General features: G+C 45.9%; 1 protein-coding gene across 2 annotated transcripts in view; it reads right to left on the bottom strand.

Annotated features, from left to right (window-relative positions):
• Window positions 1-25,878, bottom strand: part of Gnptab (N-acetylglucosamine-1-phosphate transferase subunits alpha and beta) — a 66,899-nt gene extending 41,021 nt beyond the window's left edge. The window contains exons 1-2 of one of the 2 annotated variants that reach the window (XM_017595197.3): window positions 25,517-25,878; window positions 4,089-4,174 (exon numbers count right to left, since the gene is read on the bottom strand). In XM_017595197.3, the coding sequence (XP_017450686.2) occupies window positions 4,089-4,174; window positions 25,517-25,633 (203 nt within the window). In that variant the 5' untranslated portion in view covers window positions 25,634-25,878. The remainder of the gene's footprint in view (window positions 1-4,088; window positions 4,175-25,516) is intronic. The other variant, NM_001427158.1, reaches the window with a different exon arrangement.
• Between the last annotated feature and the right edge of the window lie 1,080 nt (window positions 25,879-26,958).

Here is a 26,958-nt window from a genome sequence, read left to right as displayed (position 1 = left end):
CTGAGTTCACTTCCCAGCAACCACATAGTGGCTCACAACCATCTGTAATGAGATCTGATGCCCTCTTCTGGTGTGTCTGAACACAGCTACAGTGTACTCATATACACGAAATAAATACATGAATCTTTTAAAAAAGAAAAAAAAAGAAAAGAAAAAGAAAAGAAAAGAATAAAAAAAGAGAGAGATAGGTAAATATTCAACTGAGGAAAACAACTCAAGTTCATAAGTCATTTATATGCTGGTTCTTCTAATGAGCCTGTTATCACATGTTTAACTCGTAGGCTAAATGAAAAGCCTGACGGAGCCCACATGACTGGCTCACAGCCCTGAGTCAGTTGTTTTTCTACCAAGCATGGCAGAGATGAGTCTGAGTCTTTAGTTATAGTCACTAGACCATGATCTTGGTTTCCACTTGAGAAGGACGCCTGTGACTCGGAATGAAAAGGACGGTGACACACATGTGATTGTATTCAAATCACTACCTGAAAGTAACAGTCACTTCCCAGACCCCCAACCTGCAGCAGCAAAGGAACTTAAAATGGTTTGATACCCATGCTTTACACATGGTGCCCCAGGAATGTCTGCCCTGAAATCAGGAGCAATGGATGATTCATGTGCTAGCAACGAGTGGACGCACAGACTGGGATCTCCTCTTCGTTCAGAGCAGGGGTAGGTGGTGGCTGCATGAACCTTTGATCCCAGAGCCTGAGAGACAGAGGCAGGCAGATCTCTAGATCAAGTTCCAAGACAGCCAGGGCTACACAGAGAAAACCTGTCTCAAAAACAAAACAAAACAAACAAACAAAACAAAAACCCAAAAACCCCAACAACCAAACCAACCAACCAACCAAACAAAAAAAAAACAGCAAAAGAATAAAAGCTTTCAATAAACATTACAGTATGAAGTGCAACTTGAAAATGGAAGAAACCTTAGCACAAAGTTTTAGCCTGCAATCCCAGCCCTTGGGAGTCTGAGGCAGGAATCTAAATGCGAGGCCAGGCGGGGCTACATATTGAGATCATTTTTTTTTTTTAAACTCTAGTGAGCTGGGGGGAGGTGCACATCTTCAATCACTGCACTCAGGAGTACAGCAGGTGGATCTGTGAGTTCAAGGCCAGCCCAGGCTACACAGCAAGTTCCAGGCTAATAATGAGACCCTGTCTCAAACAAAACGAAAAATCCCTTAGAAAGAAAACAAGAGTATTTGATGAAAGCCGCTGACCTTGGGCTCAGAAGCCTGGAGCATGCACTGCTCCCGGAAGACCTGACTGACTGTATCACTCAGTTCCTGACCCCCTTCAATTCCGGCTCCACGAATCCAATGCCCTTCTTCAGCCTCTGTGGGCACTGCACTCACACATACAACCCCCAATACAACCACATATACATATAATTTGAAGTTAAGACAAATAATGAATTTTTAAAAAACTTACTGAATTCAAAAATCTGTATTTCCTAACAGCTTATCTTTCTTCTCCTAAAAGTCTTGGATTTCCTCACAGCAGAGACTTACTGGTCTGTGTGCCACCAACGTGCAGCCCACAGTAAGGTACACAGTAGGTGCTCCATAAATGTACGAGTTCAGGAGGATCACTTTGGAGTGTTTTGCAGGGGTGAAGGTGGGGTGGGAGAATCACCTTGTGGAAGGGCAAGACAGAGAGGCAGGGAAGTGACACATCATGATGAATCCTTTCCTGAAGCACTGGTCACCAGGCCGGCAGCCTCAGGACCATCAGGAAACTGGTTAGAAACTCAATTCTCAGAGAAACTCTAAGACCAGTAGACTCAGAAGCTCTGGGGTGGGGAGGAAAAAACAACAACACTACGCTTTGCTCACACTCTGCTAGCATGTAAAGTTTAACCACCACTGTAGTTAGGGAATGTTTCTCAGCCTTACGTGGGTCTGCTGGCCTCAACACTGAGAGCCATCGGGGCCTACAGGAGCTTTGCTTATAGTTACTCATGGCTTCCTTATTTGCAGTGGGAAAAGACAGCTTAAAGCTATGAGCTTCCTAACATGTTGATGTTTATGGCTTACGATTTTCTTGAGGGGCAAAGGGGAATAAAATGGCTGCTCTGCCAGCATAAGGGTTTGAGCCTTGGGACCAAAACAATGAAACTATCATGGTCTTCTGTATGTGTGGAGGAGGAGGTAGGTATGTGCGCACACAGGCTGGAGGACACTCTCCAGGGTCATCTAATTCCTCAGGTGACAAGGAGTCTCACTGGCCTAGAGCTTATGGAATAGGTTAGACTGGTTGCCAGGAAGCATGTGCTCACCCCCGCCTTCCCAGCCCCGGGATTACCTGGCTACTTTGACCTGGGTTCTGGGGACCAGAACTTACAAGCACTTTACCAACAGATCCATCTGTGAAACCCAGACACCATATTTTCTAGGAAATCCCATCAAAATTTAGAGAGATGCATTCCAGTGATTTCTGAAGTTTTCTGTTCCATTTAACAGAATCAAGCTAGCTAGCATCGTATAGCTCCCAGTTTCAATCTGTTTACACAGGATGGTTTGGTGAGCCAACCAAAAGGGAAGGATTTTTGGAGAAAACTCCCGCTCACAAGGAAGGACATGGGGAGGGGCATCTTTTAATAGCCTTTCCAGACAACAGTTTATACTGTGACACTAAACTCAAGTCAGCCATAGCAACGTAAGGGTTAGCTGCTGTGTGGAACCTGAAAACTCCAGAATTCTTACATTAAAACCTATTGGCCTTTCTTGCACATTGAACAACTCAATTATTAATGCAAGATTCCGTAACATCACCCACTGGAAACCAACGGTCTCTGGCAGATATGCCAAATGTCGATACATTTTATTTATCATCTTTAGTAATATTGACAAATGTGATTGCAGAGATGGGACCGAACCTAATGACAAAGACTGCTAATGTCTCCATATTGGAAGCAAGTTCTATAAACCTGAAGATGCAAATGCTGTCATTACTAATAAGTACTATTGTTTGCTTTCCTTGGGATGAGAAGATCACTGTGTTCATTGACGAATAAATAGAACTAAGTCCGAGTAATCATGCTATTGTCTGCTCTATAAAGAACTAAGAGTTACCATGAAAAAGATGGCTAGTTGAACTTGTTACTGAATTGCCCAAGGACATTTCCTTAATTAAATAATCACCATGCAGTTAAGGTGAACATCATCTAGAACAGTGCTTCAATGCTGCAACCCTTTAATGGAGCTCCTCATGTGGTTGTGACTCCCAACCATAAAGTTATTTCATTATTTCATAACTGTAATTTTCCTACTATTATGAACCATATTATAAATATCTGATATGTAGGATATGTTAGTCAACCCCTGAAGGGGTCATGATGCACAGGTTGAGAAGCACTGATCTAGAGAACTAAAAGGCATTGTGTGTACTCAAGGGTCCAACGTAAGATCAGGCTAATAACTGCTCTGCTTCATCACCAGCATTTATACACAGAATCTCCCTATTCTGTTCCCTTTAAGCAATGCAGTGGTAAATTAGGGCGTGAACAATTTTACCACTTGTTTTTTTATACCATTCACTAATGTATATAGTTTTTTAAAAGCAAACAACATACAAACATGTTATAGAAAGATCGTTTATGTCACTGAGCCTGCTGCCTGTGGATCAAGATGCAGAACTCTGGGCTCCGTCTCCAGCACCGTGTCTGCCTGCACAGTGCCAGGGCTTCTGCCAGGATAACGGACTGAGCCTCTGATCCTGTAAGCCAGCCTCAATGAAATGTTGTCCTTTCTAAGAGTTGGCATGGTCATGGTGTCTCTTCACAGTAATAAAATCCTAACTAAGACACCCACTTACTTACCTGATGTTTTTGAAAAAATACATTTATGGCGCTCTTGCTACATAACTATAAAAACTTCATGAACCATTTCCAAATAGGAGCATATAACTTGGCACAGTTAGAATCCATGCTCCTGGCTACCTATATTTGCCTCAAAGGTGAGAGGTGTGTTTTGTGTTGCCATAAACAACCTGGAAAGATCTCTTTAACTAACCACCATATTTAATACATGACTTATTACTTAAACTTAAATAACAGGTCCTCTACAAAATGACTCTTCTCTTACCGATTCTGAAAGGATTTCCCAGCAATGTTGTCTCTGTAGGAATCAAATAAAACATGGTATTGATCACGGCTCCATTCCAGAACCACCTACAAGAAAAAGAAAAATACCAACTTTCTGTGCATCAAGAACTAACAGTTCAATACAAACATCTACTTCAAGTTATAAACAACTGCTAAAGGGCAGACGGAGTGGTCCAAAGCACCCCTCCATGCCTGTTTCACACCCAACTCCCTGCTTGGCTCAGTAAATCAGCTACAACTGTGGCTCACACATCTGAGAAGACTTAGGTTCTCACTGGCCTTGGACTGGGGTCTGGGAATACAAACTGTTTAGACGGAAGTGATGTTTGAATGGGGTCTAGAAGGATGAGAAAGACAACACCGGCGAGCTGGAAGAATGTTTAGAGCAGGTTGCTTGAGGGGCAACCTTATGGTTGGATATTTCTTCTTCCTTTTTATTTAAAAAACTGTGCATTGATGTTTTGCCTACAGGTAGGTCTGTATGAGGGTGTTGGAAGTCTGGGAACCGGAGTTACAGACAGGTGTGAGCTGTCGTACAGGTGCTGGGGATTGAACCCAGGTCCTCTGGAGGAGCAGACAGTGTTCTTAACTGATGAGCCATCTCTCCAGCCCCATGTGGTGTTGGCTTTTTCAAGCAGAGACTAGGTAGATACTAGGAGAGAGGGGCCAGGAAGCTGTGCCCTGACTATGGGCTGCCCTGCTGTGCATGGGTTAGCAGCAGCTCTCAGGAAGACAGCTGAAGGACCCTAGTTCTTACTAAAGTGTAAGAGCTATTAAAAAGCTTGGCATGGTAGAAAGTAGGTAGGTTATGGGGACCCTAGGGGCTTTCCCAGGTTTACACCCACCACCTCAGATCAAGATTAGGCCAAGTACCAGCTTCCCGCCTCGGGTCAAGGCTAGGCCAAGTTCCATTCTCCACCCACAGTTCTCAGGAAGAGCAGGGACATTCTTGAAAATCCAAAGAATGTACTGATAGTCACCTGACCCTCTGGTCACAGAGTTCGAATGCATATCATATGCTTGCTAGCCAATAGATTCAAAGGTCAATATGCTTAGCCAATAAGTTTACATTGTAACCTTGCTGATGTAACCTGTACCCCTAAAAAGTATAAAAACTGCTTGTTACAGCCATTTGGGATCGCCTTCCAGTCACTCAACATAAGGGGCTGATTGAAGGTCGGGTCCAACATGCCGGAAAATAAACCTCTTGTGTTTGCATTGAACTCCGTTCTCGTGTCTCACTTGGGGGTCTTCTGGTAGTTAAGACTAACTTCGAGCATCACACAGCCTATGTACCCCCTAAAGTCTGGGAAGGGCTCTCCTTGGAGCTCAGAACACCAACAGCAGAAGAGACCAACATGACTTTATTATGAGGTTTCCACTGAAGGCCTTGCTACAGAAGCTCCCCATGGATATTCACAAATATCTGTGCACAGGTCTCGTCTTCTCCTCCATTCCTGAGCACTTCTACCTCTGTGTAATTTGCTCTAGGCCTTGTCAACATGGCCTCATGCATCTCATGGTTTTTCCTCCTTTCCTCTCAGTGGATTTGCCTACGAGTGCACAAACATGTTCTAAGGACTTTGGAAAACCTTCCCTGAACTCAACCTGAAATCCTCTATAGCTTTCGGAGACATCTGTACTCTTCTGAAACCTTCAGTCCACTCTACCGCTCCTGCCCTCGCCCGTCCCAGTGACCCAGTAAGGCTCTATGCTACACTGACAGTCCAGCACATTCACTAGCTCTCTGCCTTAATTCTTGAGAGCTGATCAGCTCTTCTTTCTAGAAGCTCGCCCCCCCCCCCTCTGGTGGATTCCCTGCCACAGGCCTTCTAGCTTCACGATCCTCCTCTGCCAAGGTAGGAGGGCTGCTTACAGATACGAGGCTGAAGGATTCCCGGCTATCCAGGATGATCCTGCTATCGTCATGGTGCGTGAAGTTAGACATGAGTACAACTGTCTTCCAATTGGACTTCAAATTCCTGGGGAAGGACCGTGTTCTATCTCTGACGTCACACGGAACCAAACTCACAGCTGTAAAATGTCATCGGCACTGTGAAATACACGTGTGCCAACTTACAATAGCAAAGGTGCATGGATGTCATCGGCACTGTGAAATACACGTGTGCCAACTTACAATAGCAAAGGTGCATGGATGTCATCGGCACTGTGAAATACACGTGTGCCAACTTACAATAGTAAAACTGCATGGATGTCAGTTTATTGAGTACAAACATAGCAATTCTTTGGGGAAACAAACCACGAAATTAAGTGAGGAAAATTTCCCTTGCTGGCGGGTTGTTCAGAAGATGCAGTAGATGGAAGGGAGGGTGTATGACGTCACCAAGGGTCACACTTAGCTGATATGCTGTTTCTTCCATGTGCCCGCTCCCGCCAGAAACACCAACCTCGCCAAGTCCAAAGTGCTTTGACATATTAGAAAAACAATTCCTTCTTTCTTGGTTCAACCCAAATGTTCCGTGGAGTGTTTTGCTCCAACAACTTTTATCTTGACTGTTGCCTGTGAAGTCAGCCACGTATTGTCTGCAACCCCACCCCATGCCTGGCTGTTTGCTTTGCTGTTTTCATCTGAACGTTTTCTTTATTTCTGCCTGCATGTGTGTCTGTACACATGTACATAATGCCTATGGAGGTCAGAAAAGGGCATCAGCTCCCTCGGACCTGAGCTACAGACAGTTGTGAGCTGCCACATAGGTGCCGGGATTCGAACTTAGGACCTGTGGGAGAAGAATAACCAGTGCTCGTAAGTGTCAAGCTGCCTCTCCAGCCTGGGCTTTGATGACCTTATTTACTATTTCTCCTGTTAGCCAGGCACACTAGACCTTTTATTAGACAGAGCACAGCTTCTGGAACCTTCATTATTATAATGGTAAACTACTTAAAGCATTACAGGGCATCAGTGCAAATTTAAAATGTACGTGGAGATTAATTCCACTTTTGACATATGAAACGCTAGGTCAGCACTTGAAGCTTTTCCTCCAGACGCCATCCTCTAAACCAGTGGTTCTCAACCTGTGGGCTCACATAGCAGATATCTACACTATGATTCATGACTGTAGCAAAATTACAGTTATAGAGTAGCAATGAAATGATTTTATGGTGTGTGTGTGTGGGGGGGTCACAACATTAAAGGGTCACAGGATTAGGAAGGTTGAGAACCACTGCTCTAAACCATTTTCCTCAGAATACGGTTTGTGGGTAAACAAACAGACCCCACTGATCAGGGTGGTTTGTTGGTAAAATCTGCGACTAGATGAGCTATAATGTATTTATGAAAATCATTTGTGATATAACATACAGGGGTATTAGTTTTAAAAATAAATACCATTAGAAGGAAGCTCCTTAGGTAAAAATGTTTCTTTGTGTGTCTCTCCCAACCCCCCACCCCGTGTGTGTGTGTGTGTGTGTGTGTGTGTGTGTGTGTGTGCATGAATGAGCATGGATGTCATCGATGTCCTCTTCATTTTCTCTCGACTTATTTTTTGAGGCAGAGTCTCTCATTAAGCATGGAGGTCACTGATTCTGCTAGGCTGGATGACCACCCAGCTCTGGAATCCACCTGTCCCCACTTCTCTATCCAGGACTGACTGGAGAACCATGTGTCTGCACGAATTTTTCCTGTGAACGCTAATGAAAAGAATCCAGGTTCTCGTGTTTGCAGAGGGCCCTTTACTGACAGAGCTGTCTCCCTGCCTCAGAGTTTTCCTCCAGGCGGTCCCTCCCTAGCCATACCCCACCTCTGTATGAATGACAGGCCAGCCTTGCCCCTCCTCTGCATGAATGATAGGCCAGCCTTGCCCCTCCTCTGTATGAATGACAGGCCAGCCTTGCCCCGCCTCTGTATGAATGACAGGCCAGCTGAGAGTGCTGAAGAGATACTCCAGCAGTTAAGAGAGCACTCTTGCAGAGGAATGGATTTTGGTACCCAGTGCCCACATCATTGGTCGGGTTACACCCTCCTGTGTAACTCCAGTTCTAGGGATTGTATGCCTCAGGCCTCAGCCAGCAATTATAGAGGAGGAAGGTCTAGAAAGATGGCTCAGTGGTTAAGAGCACTTGTTATTCCTGAAAAGAACCCAGTTCCTTCCTGTGTGTCTATAACTCCGGTTTCAGGGAATTCAACACTGTCTTCTGGCTTCCTTGGCATCATGTATACACATGATAGATACATAGACACCCATGCAGGCAAAACAGTCTTGTAAGAGTGTTTATATGGAAGCATGTTTATATAAATAAAGTGTATATAAAATAAAGATAATGAATAGGTTTTTTAATGGGAAAAGAGAAGAGTTGGGGCTGGGATACAGCTTAGGAGCAGACATGTGCATGACACGTACAGAGAATCCCGTATTCATCCCTCATAATACAAACATCCAAAGATTTATAGTCAGAAGATATGTACTTGAACCTGGTACTCATCATCTTATTTACCCAAGTTTTTCTACAATGTATACATTTGTCAAAATATCCCACAGCACCCTATACACTTATGCACAATTTCTACATGTCAGTTCAAAGACAGGATAACTGTCTCCATGCTTACAAGGTAAGAACTCGATCTGACACTTTTAATTCTAGATCCTTGCGCAAAGCCTAGCACAAACATCAACGAACACTTTCAAACAAGGCTTATGGATGGACGAGGGTGGAATCATGGAACTGCTCACCATTCCCAAGTTTCTCTCCAGAACTTTCTACGTTGGATCCATTTGCACAGGGTTGTGGTGAGGTAAGAACTAGAACTTAAAGAGGCAAAACAGCAGGCTCGAACATGGGGCACACAGCACTCTTTGCAAAAGCACATCGATGCGGATTTTTTTTTTTTTAAACTATGGCGAATGTGGCAGATTTCCCTGTGCAGCTGGAGGAACACGTGAACTCTACATATCATAGCTAGGGCTTTTCCTACAACCAGAAACCCAGCATGCCTAAATTATGGTATATTTCTTAGTTTCAGATAATAAAATTTAGTTTGACATTATGAGAAAATAAAATAGACCAAGTGACGTTTAAAATATCCCACGGCGTAGAGATGTATAGCACTTGGTGACGCAGCACCTGCCCAGGCTAACAATCCAGGGCTTGAAGACACTGGCTGTCTCCCAGACCTTTACAAAGTATCGTCCTACAAAGCTACAGTAGTAAACCAGCATGGTGCGGACACAAATGCAGACACGATGATCAATGCAATTAAAGATCCAGAAATATGGACTGGAGAGATGGCTCAATGGTTAAGAGCACTGACTGTTCTTCCAGAGGTCCTGAGTTCAATTCCCAGCAACTGCATGGTGGCTCACAACCCTCTGTAATGGGATCTGACGTCCTCTTCTGATGTGTCTGAAGACAGCTACAGTGTACTTACATACATAAAATAAATAAATTTAAAAACACAGACTTCTAAAAATCCAGAAATAAATCCACACATCTACCAACACCTGATTTCTGATTTAGAAAAAAAAAAAATGCCAAGGATACACACTGGAAAAAGACATCGTCAACAAATGGTGCTGATTAAGCTTGATGTCTGCATGTACAAAAATACAAATAGGCTTATCACCCTGCACAAATCAACTCCATATGGATCAGACTTTAACCATAAAACCAGATACACTAAACATGACAGAAGGTAGAAACAGCCACGAATACATTGACACAGGATAAGACTTTCTTAAATGGAGCACTGTTAGCACAGGCATTAAGATCAACAATTAATAAATGGGACACCATGTAAAAGTAACCTTTACTCTCCTGTAGTAACTGCTGTCTGGAGGCTTACTGCCTCCATCTGCTAACCTAGGCCTAGTCCTGGAAGCTTCTAGTGCTTGCACAATCTAATCTAGGTGTAAAATGTCTTCAGCCTCTGAGACTTGTGCTGAAAAACTTCACCCTTTCTTCTTCTTTCTGAACTCTGGCTGGCTGGTTCAACTCAGTTATTCTGCTCAAACTCCTCTCCCAGCTGATTTATTCAATCTGGCTTCTCTCTCAAGACCTCTCCTGAACTGCTCTGCTTGGCCTCAAACTAACTCTAGCAAGCTAATCTTCTGGCTCCTTCTCATTCTATCTTTACCTGTGTCTAGCTTGATCTCTCTTCAATCTCTCTGTGAAACTCTCTCGGTAAAACCGCCTCCTTCTCCCTCTCTGTGCTACTCCACTCTCCCTCTCAACTGTACTGCCCTGTCACCAGGAGCTCTACTGTTTTACTAGGCTGTACTCTCCTCTCCTCTCCTGTACTGTCTGTCTCTCCCTTAAGGAGCTTCCCTTTCCTCTCTCTTCTCCTGAGTTAGGCATATCCTATTCTGTCAAATTTCTTTCTGACTTTGTCACTTGGTCTGCCTCTCAATTAGACTTCACTTTCACACACGGGTGCTTCCTTCTACAAACTAACTTTACCTTCATTGTTTGGGATTAAAGGTGGGTGCTAAGGGTATGTCTGTATTCCAACCAGAAAGATTAAAGGTGTATGCTATGGGCTGAGCCACAGCCTAAGGATAAACAGGCTCAAATATCCTGAAACAACCCTGTGAAACTGAGATTCTGCACGGCAAAGGACTCCATTATTTGGACAAAGCAGCAGCCTACAGAATAGAAAAACATTAAAAAACAAAACAAAACAAAACAAAAAAACCAATGACACGTCTGATAAGAGGGCTAATCCAAAATATATTTAAAAAAAAACTCAAGAAACTAGACATAAAACAAAACAACCCAATTAAAAACAGGGTACAGATCTAAACAGATGTCTCAAGAGAGGAAAATCACATGGCTGAGAAACAAATTGTTCCACATCCTTAGCCATCAGAGAAATGCAAATCAAAATTGCTTTCAGATTTTATCTTCCTGTCAGAATGGCCCAGGTCAATAACACAAGTGACAGCCCAGGCTGTGGAGAATGTGGAGTAAGAGGAAGGAACACTCATCCATTGCTGGGGGAGTACAGACTTGTACAGCCACTCTGGGAATCAGTTCCTCAGAAAGATGGCCATCGATCTACCTCAAGACCCAGCCCTCCCACTCCCGGGCCTATAACCAAAGAATGCTTCATCCTGTCAGATACCCGTTCAACTATATTCATTGCCACAAACTGGAAACTACCTAGATGTCCCTCAACGGAAGAATGGATAAAGAAGACGTGGTTCATTTACACAATGGAGCACTACTCAGCTGTTTAAAGAAACAATGACACCATGAAAAAACAAAACTAGAAGAAAATCATTTTGAGGTAACTCAGACCCAGAAAGACAAACCTGGTATGTAATACTTTATACATGTGTGTTGTTAAGTCAATGATAGCCAAGCTAGACAGTCTATAGAACCACAGAGGTAGGTATAGATTAAGGGAGTGGAGGAAACTCCTATGTAGAATAGATAGTTATGGATGGATGGGTGGGTTGGAATGGGAGGCTAAATGAGGAGCAGGAGGAAAAGGGGGGTTGAGGGAGGAAATACAGGGAAAGACAGCTAAAATTAAGGGTCATCTGCCGGGTAGTATGGAACCTTAATACAGTAGAAGCTTCCTAAAATATATACATACATGAAAGCAATCTCAGTGAAATTGCCAAATACTGAGGGAGACAGGGTCCTAGTTGGCCATCTCTTGTCACCAAACGTAGCTTCCAGTAGGAAGACTGGGTTACATCTAACTGAGTTGTTGGCCAAGGGGGTCCCATGGGAATCCTTAAACAACCCCAGCTGTGGCCAAGACTGTAGGCTACTCCCCACACACTGACAGCAAGGCTTCACTGCTGCGGACAGCACCTACACAACTCCCTGAACATGGAGAAATTAAGCTTGTGCCTACATGGAACCTTTACCCCTAGGTTCCAGTGCGACCGACCGTTCTCAACCTGTAGGCTGTGACCTCTTTGGGGTTCAAATATCAGATATCCTGCCTATCAGATATTTATATTATGATTCATAACAGTAGCAAAATTAGTTATGGAGTAGCAATAAAATAACTTTATAGTCTGGGCCGCCACAACATAAGGAACCCTATTAGGAACCATTGCAGCGTTAGGAAGGTTGAGAACCACTGTTCTAGTGTCTTTGGTATAGGAGGGTACAGTGCATGTTACCAAATGAGACACAAAGACCAAGCCAGCCACAACCCTTGGATCTGCAATGGTGTCCTGCCTGCATGAGATGCTAGGGCGATGGTGGCACAAAGCTTGTGAGAATCACCAACCAATAACTGACCTGACTTAAACCCAGTCTGAGATGGAACCCATACCCAACACCACTTGGATGACCTACAACCAGAGACTAGACAGATAGCCCAGAGACTTACGGTACCTGGGACTTAGTATTAACAAATGCTACTGGTCTAAAAAACAAACAAACAAAAAAAGCAAAAAAATAAAAGAAAGAAAGAAGAAAACGTAATGATAAACTGAGTCCTAATGATATTATGCCATATTCAGACCAGTGCCCTGTGTGAGGAGAGTGGGGCTCAAGACAGGGTTTCTTTAGGTAGCTGTACTGGCTGGTTTTGTGCATCAATTTGACACAAGCTGGAGTTATCACAGAGAAAGGAGCCTCCCTTTAGGAAATGCCTCCATGAGACCCAGCTGTAAGGCATTTTCTCAAGTAGTGATCAAGGTGGGAGGACCCAGCCCATTGTGGGTGGTGCTGTGTCTGGGCTGGTGGTCTTGGGTTCTATGAGAGAGCAAGCTGAGCAAGGCAGGGGAAGCAAGCCAGTAAGTAACATCCCTCCATGGCCTCTGCATCAGCTCCTGCTTCCTGACCTGCTTGAGTTCCTGTCCTGACTTCAGCATTGTGGAAGTGTAAGCTGAATAAACCCTTTCCTCCCCAACTTGCTTCTTGGTCATGATGTTTGTGCAGGAATAGAAACCCTGACTGAGACAGTAGCCTTGGCTGTTCTGGAAGTGCCCTGTAGACAAGGTTGGCCTTGAAATCAGAGATCCACCTGCCTTCTGAGTGCTGGGATTAAAGGCACGAATTTCTGCCCGGCTTCAACTGTAGTTTCTAAAGGTTTGATAGCCACACAATACAAGCCAGGCACAAAGTGATTTATACCCGCATGAGAGGATGTTGTAAGTGGAAATAGTGGCATGAGGTTGTCTGTATGAAGTGGGTGGCTGCTGATCACCGTGGTGCTGATCACCGTGAACAGGGTGCTGCCAGGGTCCCATCGTGCCAGGTATTTTGACATTCTCAGGGTGTTCTGTGTTCTATGCTGGGAAGTAAGTTAGGGACTCAAGTACACACTAGGTTCAGACCCTGGTGGTTAGTCAACGGCAGTGTTACTCCTCACTGAAATTATGGCGGCCTAGAAGTAGACAAATGATGGCGCCATGGACCTCCTCCTTAACCAGAAGTCATTCCCTCCCCGTGGCCAATGTGAGATTCCCACGGTGATCAGTAATCACCCACTTCATACAGACAACCTCGGGCTACCACTTCCACTTCCAACATCCCCTCGTGCGGGTGTTAAGTCACTCTGTGCCTGGCTGGTATCGTGTGGCTATCAAACCTTCGTCTAAGCTGCTCTACAGAGACAAAGGGGCATTCTGTTCACAGCTCTGTGAGGCACCAGAGCAGCCCTCCTCCCGCCGGTCCTCTGACTCTTGCGTCATTTCTAGTTTTCTTCTCTATGTCCTGTTTTCTTCATTCTGACTACGGTCACCACGGTCAGCATCTTTTGAACTGATTCGACCTCTCTTTACCACCGTTGGACTGTGAGTTCCTCAAATACAGAAGGAGACCTAGCCGAGAACCTGACCTCAATAAACACCTCTGTAAATCTGCCCTGCAGACAACTTCTGAAATTTTGGTGAAGAATCTTTATCCAATAGAAATAAAGGAGAAATGGACATAAAGGAAAGAAAGGCAGCCATGGTAAGGGGCAGGAGAGATGGATCTGTGGCTTAGAGCACTTGGCTGTGCTACCAGCGGACTGGGTTCAATTCCCAGCACCCGCATGTGGGCTCACAACCATCTGTAACTCCAGTTCCAGGCAATCTGATGTCTTCTTCTGACCTCCAAGGGCATTAGATATGCACAGGATGGCTTACATACTTGAAGGCAAGAACGCATACACATAAAACGGGTACATCTATTAATAAAGGATAAACAGGCACGTCAAGGAGAGAGGATTAACCAGAACCCATAGAAAGAAACAAACTTAGACATCAACTTAAAAGCGGGCCATAACAGCTTCCCGTCTCATTGCAGAAAGCCGTGCCCTCTGTTTGAGTGACACTTGGTCTGTAGGATGTCTCTGAGATCCTTTCTTCTTGCTTAATGTGCTGTGTGGATGAATCAACCACAGGCTGACTAATCGCCCGCTGAAGATACTGCCGTCTGCATCACAAGACTGGAACGAACTGTCCCGAGACTGGAACGATTTAAAGTGGCACGCTGTGACTACACATTGTCCACAACAACACGGGCTTGTTGCTTTCTAGAAGGAACTAGAGAGGACATCTACACAGTGATTATAAAAGTGCAAGCCATTATTAATAAAGTGCTTGCCCCTCTGCTATCCCAGTAACATGATACAGCACACCCAGGGAGTCCTTGTGAGCTTCTCTGCTGTCTCTAGGGGGACACTTGACAGGCATCAGCTGACAGAGTGGGTCTCCCACTTCTGCCGGCATGAGCTACGCAGCTAGAAGAGCTCCCCAGAGAGGACATATGGCACTTAATTAGTGTTTATTGGATGCTCTCCACCGGGCGTTTTGCAGGGTGCCTTGTAGACATCTGACACCTCATTTAGTCCACCTGTCATCACTAGGCCTAGTCACCATCGGTGTCTTAGTAGAGTTACTACTGCTTGTGACAAAACACCATGACCAAAAGCGACTTGGGGAGAAAGGAGTGCACTCCACTTACACTTCCATGTCTGTTCATCATCAAAGGAAGTCAGGACGGGAACTCAAATAAGGCAGGAACCTGAAGGTAGGAGCTGATGCAGAGGCCATGGAGGATGCTGCTTACTGGCTTGCTTCCCCTGGCTTGCTCACCCTGCTTTCTGATAGAACCCAGGACCACCAGCCCAGGGATGGTATCACCCACAATGGGCGGTGCCCTCCCACATTGATCACTAATTAATAAAATGTCCTACTAGCTTATGGAGACTTTTTTTTTTTTTTTTGATTAAGGCTCTCTCCTCTCAGATGACTCTAGCTTGTGTCAAGTTGACATAAGAACAGCCAGCAGTCAGTGAGCAAAAGTAAGTTTCGATGCCCACAGTATTCCTTCAACAGATGCTCACGGAACACCTACCGTTAGGGACTGGGAGTGCCAGCTGCCTAATTTGTTTACTGTTGTTGAGGGAGGTGTTAGTGGAGTAGCTGGCAAGGATGCAGATGACTGGGCCTCCTGAGTGTTCCTGTCTTACCCGCTTCTCCACGCCCTGTCACCGGTCTCCTTCACCATGACTCCTGCAGATGACCAGGCCCACAGTCTCTCACAATCTCTCTCAGGATCTCTCAAACCTTGTACCACTGGTGAGGGGCCCTCACAGGCTTTTTGTTTTGTTTTGCTTGTTTTGTTTTCTGTTACAAGGATTGGGTTATTATCACTTAGCTGTACTCCTGGGTCTCAGGTATTAGATGCCAGTACCTAGCCACCCTAATGGTACTCCCAAAATCCCCAGTGCAGGGGGAGAGGTGACTACAACTATACCAGTCACCCTTATACTAGCCTTCTTTCCAGTCACAAGGGTCTACACACACACACACACACACACACACACACACACTCCTCATCTATCTTCTCACTTGCCTGTTTTGTGTACGGCAGAGGTGTGTGAGTTCTCCAGCAATGCATGTAGAGGGCAGAGAACAACTTGTGGGAATCTAGGAATCTGATCTCGCCTTCTCCCATGGGTCCTGGGACTCGCACTCGGGTCACCAGACTTGGTGGCAGGCAGGCGCCTTTCCTCACTGACTCGTTCATCTGCCCTTTTTGATGGTTCTCCCAACGTCAAGGCCTTTCCTCTGCTTCTTTGGTTGGGAAACGGTAGTTTCTCAATATCAGACCAGCCGTCGGGCCTGGATCGTTCTTTACTGTGGGGGATTGTCCCATACGTTAACAGAATCCCTGGCTTCTACACGTGAAAGCCAGCCTCAATATTTCGCTCCATGCCCAGCTAGGACAATCTAAAATGTCTCCAGATGCTGTTTAACATCCCCTGGGGAAATATCGCCACAAATTAAAAGTGAGTGCCCGGGTCGGCCCTGCCCTCCTCTGTCCTCTGTGCGATCTGGTCTCCTGTTGAGTTTACACAGTATCAGGGTAACGGTCCTGGCAGGCCACCGTACAGGTCAGTCCTCACTGCCTCTCTCCCACACACCCTCACATTTGCAGCACTGTGATAAAGTGCCTTCAATGCCTCACCGCACAAGCTCCTTGTCAGCAGGAACCAAGTCTCCTTCTTGATTACTTTGCCCCGGGGAGCCTGGTTAAGTATTTCCTGACTGACTGATCGAGCCTGGCATTCTGTGGGGACAGCAGAAATTTAAGGTTAGAGACATCATCTCTGAGCCCAGGTTGCTGGGTACAGAATGGGAAGTTAGGTTTTATCTCCCGAGCATGCCAGATCAACTTCGTGGTAGCTGCAACTGAGAGGCCGCCATAAACCTAAAAACACGTGTTTCTTCTAAGGTACCAAATGCAAGAAACCACATTCAGGGCCGAGTAAGTAACTGACCAAAAAGCAGAGTTTCCTACAGAGTGGGAGCTCACCCCTATCATGGCATAGACGACCTGAGGCTAGGAAGCTCTGCAGAAGCGACTGTCATTCCGTAACAAGGACTACGACAGAAATGGTCGCCATCTCCCCAAGCCCAGGGCAAACACTCAGCGGGATCGCCGGTATAGCTCACAATAGTTCATGATGCCGGAACATGCCAGCCCTGCCTCACACCCGAGAAGTGTCAGCTAACTGTTCTCACGGGAAGGTGGTAGTCAATGGCCTGGAATCAGGGCACACTCCCTAGCTGGAACCAAAAATAGGTATGCCACGTACCGGAAGCGGGTCACACACAAGACAGAGGCCAGGACCCAGCTCCACCCCCACAGAGACAGAGGCAAGATGAAAAGCTTTAGAGACTACAGAAGGAAAAAGCAGCCCATCTAAATGAAAGTGACATTCGGTCTCACCAGGGATGACCAAGTGACACTTGTCACCAGTGTCACCAAGTGACAGCCCCAAGCATGGTGGTAAGAAGTGGTCTCAATACTCTTTGAAGGTCTTCAGTAGAGAAGAAACGTTGACACTTGCCAAACCTGAGGTGGTCACCTCAGTGGACACCTCGGATGGGGTTACATGGGAAGGACTTCCTGCCCTTGTTTCTTGCTGCTTTCTGCAGGCTCCCAGTGGAAAACAGAGGCACTGAGCGAGGAAAGGGGCAGGCCCACAGACCCATTTCCTCCTTAGTTTTTGGGTTTGCTGTCTGTTGCAGGCCTAGTGACAGGAGGCTTAGGCTTTGGAATCTGTTCCTCTCTGAAACTGGCCACTCTGACACAGAAGTCACAGTTTTGTAATCTGATGTGACTGCAAAGTGTGCGACTGGCCTGGAAAGCACAAAGATCTGCCTATTCCGGCTCCCCATAGTTGGAATTAATGGTGTATACCACCATGTCCAGACCAACAGAGATGTTTTTGTCACCAAGGAGCACCACACATCTTGGGCCCAAGCACAGTTAATGGCCCGTCCTCTGTGTTCCTCATAAAGGAACTTCACTGCTAGGTAGTACAAATGTCTGGGTGTTTTCAGGCACCATACTATGACACAACAGGTAACAATGCCCGGGAAGGAATTGCTTAGGTCTCAGGGAAGTTCTCCCTCCACTTCTGGGGGAGCTCTGGGACACTGGCGGAACACCAGACTGCTGCTTTCTTTCTCCTGACACTGTTAGGGCTCAGGGCGAAAAGAACACCCATGATAAACATGTCCGTCTGCCACTGGAGGGGAGTGGGAAGTACGTAAAGAAATAGTCTTGTGAATCCTCGAATTTAAAGACTAAAAGGAGCAGTGAAAAGGGGTAAGGGGGCTGGGGACTGCTTCAGACACAAACTATCTGTCAGAGACCATTGTTTTGCTTTCGCAACATGCTAAAACTCATTAATAAAAAGATTAGATCTCAAAATCTGACGAAACGCAACTAGGGAATATGTAGATATGTCACACACTGAATCACTGCTGGAAGGCTTATGAAGTACCCTGGAGTTGTATTTAGCAAAATCCCAGGGTAACATGCCCAGACAAGAATGTACATTTCACAAGACTTCCCATGGAAACAGACATGATCACATCGACAAGATAAAGGGCAAACAGTTATCACCGGCATAATGCGAAGGCCAAGGAAAGGAAATGGCTTTGAACAGAACCTGGTATCTTGGACATCTGTTGCTCTGGCCAGTTCTTTGATAACAATCTGGTTAATTACTCTCAGGGGCAGCCCTCACAGATCTGGTGGTTCAGCTGTGACTTCCAGGCCTGCCCATCCCCAAGGCTCAGCAGAGGATTCAGGTGGTAGCAAAGGTGTGACAGGGGCACTCTGCCCCTCAGGGCAAGGCAGGCAGGCAGCTCCAAGTGTGGTCTACTCTTTGAGAAAGTCTCGGAAACTGGAGGCCACACCCATCTGGGGTAGGCTGCCTGAGGGAGGTGAAGAACAGGACAAGGAGAAATTCCCCACATTCAAGCACCTTGATCCAACCCTGCCAGAGCTTTACCAAGTCCGGTTACACCAGCTAATAAGCTCCCTTTTTTCCTAATCAGGGCCTGAGCTAGATGGGATCTGTCACTTGCAACCCTGTGTTACTGATGGTGACAGGGGCCATTTCCAGTGACCAGTGATTTCGACATGCAAAAGGAAACACTTTTCTACAAGACCAAGCATCCGCTCAGCTACTCGAAATACTTTCCAAAGCACTCTTTCCTTTTCTCTGTCTACACGCCTACTCCTTTATGAAGCCACCCTCCAACCTTGCATCTCCAGCAAAGGTCGATAAGGTCCCTCTAAAATGCTTCAACCAGTGATTTTCTTCCCGTAAACTAATCTGTTATTGTGGCCCTACCTATCCACATATTGAAATCCCTTTTCCCTTCCACTCTTACACAGTGCTCATGTCTGCGGTGGCCTCATCTCCCCTAGGCTGAGCTAAGTCCCGACGGTACCGTCTGCCCTACTGTGTGCATTCTAACAACATGCAGGTCTCCGGGTTCTAGGAAAATCTCCTTAGGACAAAAATGAATTTCAGAACAACAGAACAAACAAGTTACAGTGACGTTATGTTTAAAAAAATACAAAGTATTCTACTGGAGTAGAAAACTTACCTTCATTGGCACTGAGGATAAAAGGACACCAATTACAAATCGCTATTAGTTCATCCCTCTACCCACTGCATCGCAGAACTGGGCACCTTTAAGTTAATAACCAATTTTCATTCACTGGGAGTAGAGCAGTGACTGAGACAAGGTTTCTGCTTTTCTAATTAACTAGAGTCTGATAGCATCCCCCAAAATTTATATTTTTTAAAAGTTCTATGTGATCTCTAGCATTTTCTCCAAAGCACAAATTCCACCGATACTGTAGTTCATATATCTTTTTATTTTTGTTTTACTGGTGTACACATGCGTGTGCATACATGCGTATGTGTAAACCAGAGGATCTCCTTCAGCCTTTACGTGAGTTCCAACTCCCAACCACAGTCTAGGTTTCTTAAGTGAAGTGTCCGATAATGTCCATTTTTTTATATTAAAATGGGAGGCGCCTTGAATATGTTGGCTGGTGATTTCAAAACCATTTTGTTGTTGATTACTGTAAGACTGGGCCTCACTCTACATAGCCCAATTAATTATACGCACAGACCAGGCTGGCCTCAAACTCAAAAGATCCATCTGCCTCTGTCTCCCACGTGCTGGTATTAAAGGCATACACCACCATGCCTAGCAAAATAATTCTGTTTTAATAAAACCTAAAAAAGAGGCAGCCACCACAGGATTGGCTAGGAAGTAACTCAGATTGGGCACTGTGCAGGCCAGGGAATGGAATGTCCCCTCAGACAGAATCTCTGCCTTACTGTTTATGGAATCTCTGCCACCTTTTTTTTTTTTTTTTTTTTTTTTTTTTTTGCCTCTGACCAAGAACACACAAAAACAGTTAAATCAGGAAACTAATCGAATACAAAGTAACACATTTCTTTCCAGAAATTGAGCCAGCTAAGAAACTGGTCAGTAAGGTAACTCCCTGGATCCCGTTTCCAACCAATCCTTTATCGCTGAAAAAGAGTACTTCATTCATCCAGCATCATCATAAACAGGCGAGCGAAAAGAGAAGGGAGGGAGGGAAGGGGGAAACTCACACAGACCAGCCTTTAACCTGGCCTACGACCAACTTTCTTCCGTGAGTTAATTTTGTTTCCACACGCAGTTTACATAAGAAAGTGGTGTGTTCAATACAGGGGAAGGCACACATAAACAAATTCTCATGTCCCTGGGATTTACCACCCTTTTCCCACACACCGAAAGATCTCTACACACCGGTCTCGTTATGGTTCCTCACTTGGCAGCCTTCCTGACCTGCCTTGAACTCGTTTGTGGTAAAACCCTGAGCTAACTGACAGGAATCTATTTATAGTAAGTATTTTTCTCGAGGCATAGACATATTCACTATAGAGAGTACAGGGACTTAATGTTAAGATAATGTAACAGTTATGGAAGTTTCAGGGAAGGGTGTGTGGACTTGTAAATAAATGACCATGGGCCTGCAATACATTTTCCTCTCTAACGTATGCTTTAAAGACATGAGAGAGCAGCTATAATAAGGCAGAACAAATACTAATGTTAAAGCCGGAAGTTTCTTCTTCCCTTGAGTCAGGGTCTTACTGTGTAGCCCAGGCTAATCTCTAATGCTCAACTCTCTTGCCTGTCCCCTGAGTGCTAATATTACAGACATATTATACCATACAAAGCAGAATCAAACATTTATGAAGGAGTCTGTAAAGGATTCTTCAGGACACCGTTTAGTGCTCGATATAAGAAACCCAGGCTCCCAGACTCACGTGACTTACAATAGACAAGGTTCTTCCCTTTCCCAGCTGCCCTCACCCCAAGGCACTAAGGAGGCAGAGGAGAGCAGTCAGGGTTAAAGGAAGCTTGGGGAACAAACGAACATTAAGTGTGATGCCTATTAGCATACCAAGGCGCACACGGGCTCCAGGGTCTTTCAGCAGCACAAGTACCTGTTCTAAGAGTCCAAGGCTCCCATAACTCTTCCCATTCCACTCCCTCCCCTAAACTTCTCCAGCTCAAGGGTTTCCTGTTCCCAGCCTCTCCTCCTTATAAAAGCCTGCCATTTCAACCATGTGCTCTCCCCCTGCTCTCTCTTGGTGTTTCCTCTCCTCTCCCCTTCATCACTCCTCCCCTCCTACCTCGCCCTCCTCTCCTCTAATCTCTTCTCTCAAACCCCGCCCCCTCATTTCTCACTCCACCCCCCCACCCCACCCCATGGCCAGGTTCAGCCTCCTTTTTTTCTCCTTGCTCTAGAAGCTTCCAGATGCCTCTGGCTGTTCTCTCCCTCATACTCATAATAAAAACCTTCTTTTCAGTGAGACGGGGAAGGGGGACAATATTTGAAATGCAAAGAAATAAAATAATTAATTTAAAAAAAAACCTTCTTTTCAACCACATCTTGGAGCTATCATGTCCTTATTTCACTCAGACCAATATCTCCACTTCGAGGGCTCACGCTAGACTGTCACCTTTGGGTTCAACTGTATTCCTATTATATCAGAATTCCCAGGAGTCTTCTAGAAAGTACTTGTCCTGACTTGGAAAGGAAAACAAATTGTTTAGTAGATCCCCACCCTTGATTCCATTTTTCCTCAAAATTTGGACAAGTGTTCAAACGGCTTCTTAAAAAGCAACAACCTAGGCCAGGGACTAGTAGTACAGTGCTTACCTAACATGCAGAGAGCCTGGGATTAGATTCCCCAGTACTAGGCATAGGTGTCTTAAACTTTAATAATTCAACCACAAAATTAGAATCCTATATATTATAACAACTATAATCCTAGCATTAGGGAGGTTGAAGCAGAAGGGTCAAAAAATTTCAAGGTCATCCTCAAGCACATATGGAATTGGAGGCTAGCCTAGGGTACAAGTGACCTTGTCTCAAACACACACACACACACACACACACACACACACACACACACACACACACACACGGGGTTGGGGGAAGAGAACTTGACCAGAGACTGGAGAGATGGCTCAAAAGAGTTAAGAGCATTTACAGTCCTTACCTACATCGGGTGCTACCTACATAGTCAAAGTCCTGGTTCAAGGAAATATCAGCGTGAAGACTGACTGAGACAAAACAATCGATGGTAATAACATCACCTATTACAGCTTAACAATGGTTTGCTATATGCTATATCAATCTGTGCTTCCTCTGACTAATTTCCACCAGCAACCCTGATAAGAAAACAGCCTTGCCTTTATTTTGAAGAAGAGGAAGCTGAGAGGGGTCAGATTTCTTCCCAGATATGATAAGCAAAGCCTGGAGAAACCACCAGGAGCTGGGGTGAAGAGTGAAGCTCTTTCCTGGGATGCACCAGGTCTCAGGTTCAGTCCTCAGCAGGGGAAGGAAAGGGGGTGTTGGTAAAGGGGATGGCTCTGAGGATGACGAGACCTGCTGCCTAACCTGAGTTTGATTCCTGGGGACCACAAGATGCAGAGAGAGAAGCACAAGCACAAACGGCACATGCGCACCCACATGCATGCACATAACATAAAATAGATGAATTATTAGGCGCTGGGGAGATAGCTCAGTGGTTAGGGGCACTGGCCGCTCTTCCAGAGGACCTGGGTTCAATTCCCAGCACCAACATGGCTACTCACAAATGTCTGTAACTCCAGTACCAGGGGATCTGACACTCTTACTCACACATATACATACAGGCAAAACACTGGTGTGCAAAAAAAAATAGATAGATAAATCTTTAAAAGAGGTGTTATTATGACGATGGCATCAAAGCCAGTTGTCTCAGTTTGAAGCTCATCTCTGCTGTGAATTAGCTGTGTTAACTTGTACAAACACCTAAGCTGCATTACCTGTGAGGTGAGTAGAATATTACTGTCCACATCACATGATACTGTGACGACTAAAAGGGTGCGTAAAGCAGTTAAGAGAATACCTAGTGAGGACTATGTGTTCGTTATTAGCATGGTTAGTATTACTGGAGCCATCAGTCACATCCAGATAGCTCTCCCCAGCCCTCCCCCCACCACAGGCTAGCTGCCACCACCTCTCCTGCTACCTGGGGACACTCTTTATTCTTCTTTCTCTCATTTAATCTAAACTTTACGATCTGTGCCTACAAGCCAGGCCTCCTGGCATAACACTTTGAATCCTAGTACTCTGGAAGCAGAGGCAGATGGATCTGAGTGGAAGGCCAGCCTGGTCTACATAGGGGATTCCAGCCAAACCTGGGCTACGTGGTGAGACCCTGTCTCAAACTCTTCAAGGCTGTAATAGATTTATTTTACACCGTGGTTAGTAAACAGCTCACTTAAAATGAACCAGGTTAAAAACATACACCGGGGGCTGGAGAGATGGCTCAGTGGTTAAGAGCACTGAATGCTCTTCCAGAGGTCCTGAGTTCAAATCCCAGCAACCACATGGTGGCTCACAACCATCTGTAATGAGATCTGACGCCCTTTTCTTGTGTGTCTGAAGTCAGCTACAGTGTACTCATATAAATAAATAAATCTTAAAAAAAAAAAATGCACCAGGAACCCTAGCACTCAGAAGGGCTGTGAAAGAAAGACTGAACTTCAAGTTCAGTTGCAAGTCTGGGCAACTTAGTGAGGCTCTCTCTTAAAATCAAGAGTCATCCACAAGCAGTAAGGCACTAACTGTGCATAAACATATCAAGTTACAAGACATGAACAAAGACTGACCAGGAGGTAGTGGGATATTAAAATACTCCACGCTTGGACAAGGTTCTCATTCTCACCAGCAAAATTATTTTTCTAGTCCCTAGAACCACTAAAATCACACTTAGAAACAGGCCATATCGTTCAGCCAGATGCTAAACACTAAACAGATCTTAGAATGTACACACTGGCAGTGCCTGGCACTGGGCTCGGGCTAGAGTTACAGCATTTATATTTAAACTGTTACCACCTCCTCCACAGAGCACACACATGTGTACTGTGCTGTTTTATAAGAGCGCTCTGTTAATTATAAAACCCTTTAAACCTCTTACTAAAACACAAGCAAATAAATAAAACAGGGAGACAATTCCAAAATCTTTGAAAGCACACGTTTTCTTCCTGTCTCTAGGGGCAGTATTTTGTTGAATGGCCGCCCCACTTGTGCCCATGCATTGCTGACCTGCTCATACCCCTCTGCACACTTAAGATAGATTATACTGTTATCGGACTACCAAGAATCAAATAACTGAAATTTAAGAGTAGTAACAAGGTATGTCTCCAAAGGAGCATAAAATTCATTTAACCTGGTGTTTCACACCCCCCAAACCGGTTGCCTGCGCCCTTTGAAGAGTTTACAGTCTAACCAAACTGCTTTACTCAACATTAATTAAGCGCAGTTCTCAGTCCAAGAAGGGCCAGCGACTTGATCTAAAATGTATAAGCATAGCCCGTGACGCAAGGGTCGGTGCTGGCTCTCAAGAGGTCCGGGGCTGGAGTCCAAGATCCGGCAGGCAGTCCTAGTCACCTGACAAGGTCCCTACTCTAAGTTCCTCTAAGATAAGCACTTGGTGCTTCCCATCAGCGTGTGCATTCTCACTAGCAAGGCCTCCGGCCGCCGACATGCTGCGGCAGTAAAGCAGCAGAGCAATTATGAAATGGGAAAAAAGTTAATAAAAAAAATCCCCCTTTCACTCTGCAAAATCCATATGCAAAACCGCGCAAAATTCACATGCAAAACCGCGCGTGCCTCTAGGACAAAGTCTGAGATCCAGAAGAAACATTAAGGCACGGTATTTTGTCAAAGGTGAAAGATTAGTAGGGTGGCACCGCAGGATTGGATCCGAAGGAGGCCACGGAATGAAGGATCGCTACAGAAAAACACAAACCCTAGGAGAGAGTTTCACCAGCGCAAGGCCTGAGAGCCAAAATCAAATGACCGGAGGACTCTTGGGGACACCCTGGAGAAGGAAGGGGACCCATCCGCACGCTAAGCATGGGAGGCCCGGACGTCCAGTCCAGCTGCTCAGGCGAGCCGGGGAGAGGATGCGCGCTCATCGCGCCTGGGTGGGCCGTGTGCTGGTTCCCAGGCTGCAAGGAGGATGGGGAGGCAGGAGGGAGATTCGGGGTGCGGGCACTGCGGGTCTCGGTCCGGGAGGGCTGCGCACGCGACTCCCGGGGCTCGGGCTCCGCTACTTACCTCTCCGAACTGGAAAGCCGAGACGATGGTGACCACGACGCCCACGAAGCAGACGTAGAGCCCATACCTGTGGGATAGGCAGGTATAGGTCTGTCTCTGCAGGAGCTTAAGCAGCATCACCCCGGCCCCGCCACCCCACGCCGGGAGGAGCCCGCGCCGCGCCACCGCCTCAGCGAGCCGCCATTCAGGGGCGCCCGGCCGCGCCGCCGCGCTTAGCTCACAGTCCCCGGCTGCCGCGCATTGTCGCTCCAGCGACCGACAGCCCGCTGGGCTCCACGCCGCGGCCGCCGCTTCCGGGAGCCCGGAGCCCACGCCCTCGGCGCGGCGGAGGCGGACCCGCGGCCCGCAAGGCGCCCGGCGCCGCCCGGGGTTGGCCTCGGAGAGGCGGCAGCGGGTCGCCAGCGCCACCTGGAGGGCGGAGGGGCAAGGGCAGGCGCGCGCCCTCCCATCTGCGCGTGCGCTGCGAGCCCGGCCCTCTGCCCTCTGCCCCGTGGGACCCACCCAATCAACAAGTAACCAACCCAGGCTGTCCCCTGAATTATGCAGATGGGCAATCCTGCTGGGTCCGAAAACACAGCACCGGTCTCAAGTTTATCTTTGAAAGAAAATTTGAAAGATCGTGGCTAGGGAATGCACATTCGGCTTGCCCCAAATGGCATAATCTACTCTAGACGTTCCTACCCGAGGTATAATGGTATAATTAGTTTTGGAAAAACAAAAGTCACTAATCAAGGCACTTACCTAATACATTTTTGAGGTCACAGGTAGACTGACTGTGGCAAAGCAAAGTAAACTAACGGGTTTAGATTCTATCTGATGCCTTAGTTTTTGATGGATGAACTGCTAAGAACATCTATTACTTTTTTCTTTCTATATTTACTTATTTGCGTCTGTTTGTGTATGCATGGGCACTCCTGTGTATGTGTAGGATGAGTGTCAGTCATTTCTGTCCTTCCATGCTGTGGGTTCAGGGAATTGAACTCAGGTAGTCAGGTTTGGACGCACCTTAACCTGCTGAACCATTTCAGGGACCCTCAAATACAACTGAATAGTATAGCCACCAAGCTATTAGCGCAGACAGAGAGATGAGAGTGTCTTTCAAAAGAACCAGAAGTATCCCAAGATAATTTGGCTCTGGTCTGCAACAATTGTGTCTCTCCACATTCGCAAAGCTTTGTGATTTGGGGCTTTGTGGAATCTCTTTGTGCTTTTCTGTCTGGGAACTGCAACTTAGAATGCCATGAATATTTTCTACACACAAGTTTATCTGGACAGGGAAGTAACTCGGTAATAGAGTGTTTGCCTAACATGGAGGAAGACCTTCGTTCACTCCCAGCACCAAAAAGAAAAGGACAAAGCAAACATTACCAACAAAGTATCTTTTCTGTACTTAACTAGGAAATCAATGATACAGGGCACTTAAAGAAGATGCCGTAGGGAAC

This window comes from Rattus norvegicus, chromosome 7 (assembly GCF_036323735.1).
Source record: "Rattus norvegicus strain BN/NHsdMcwi chromosome 7, GRCr8, whole genome shotgun sequence".
NCBI classification, from domain to species: domain Eukaryota; kingdom Metazoa; phylum Chordata; class Mammalia; order Rodentia; family Muridae; genus Rattus; species Rattus norvegicus.
Note: the sequence above shows the minus strand (reverse complement) of the source record. Positions and strands in the feature narration are given on the sequence as shown.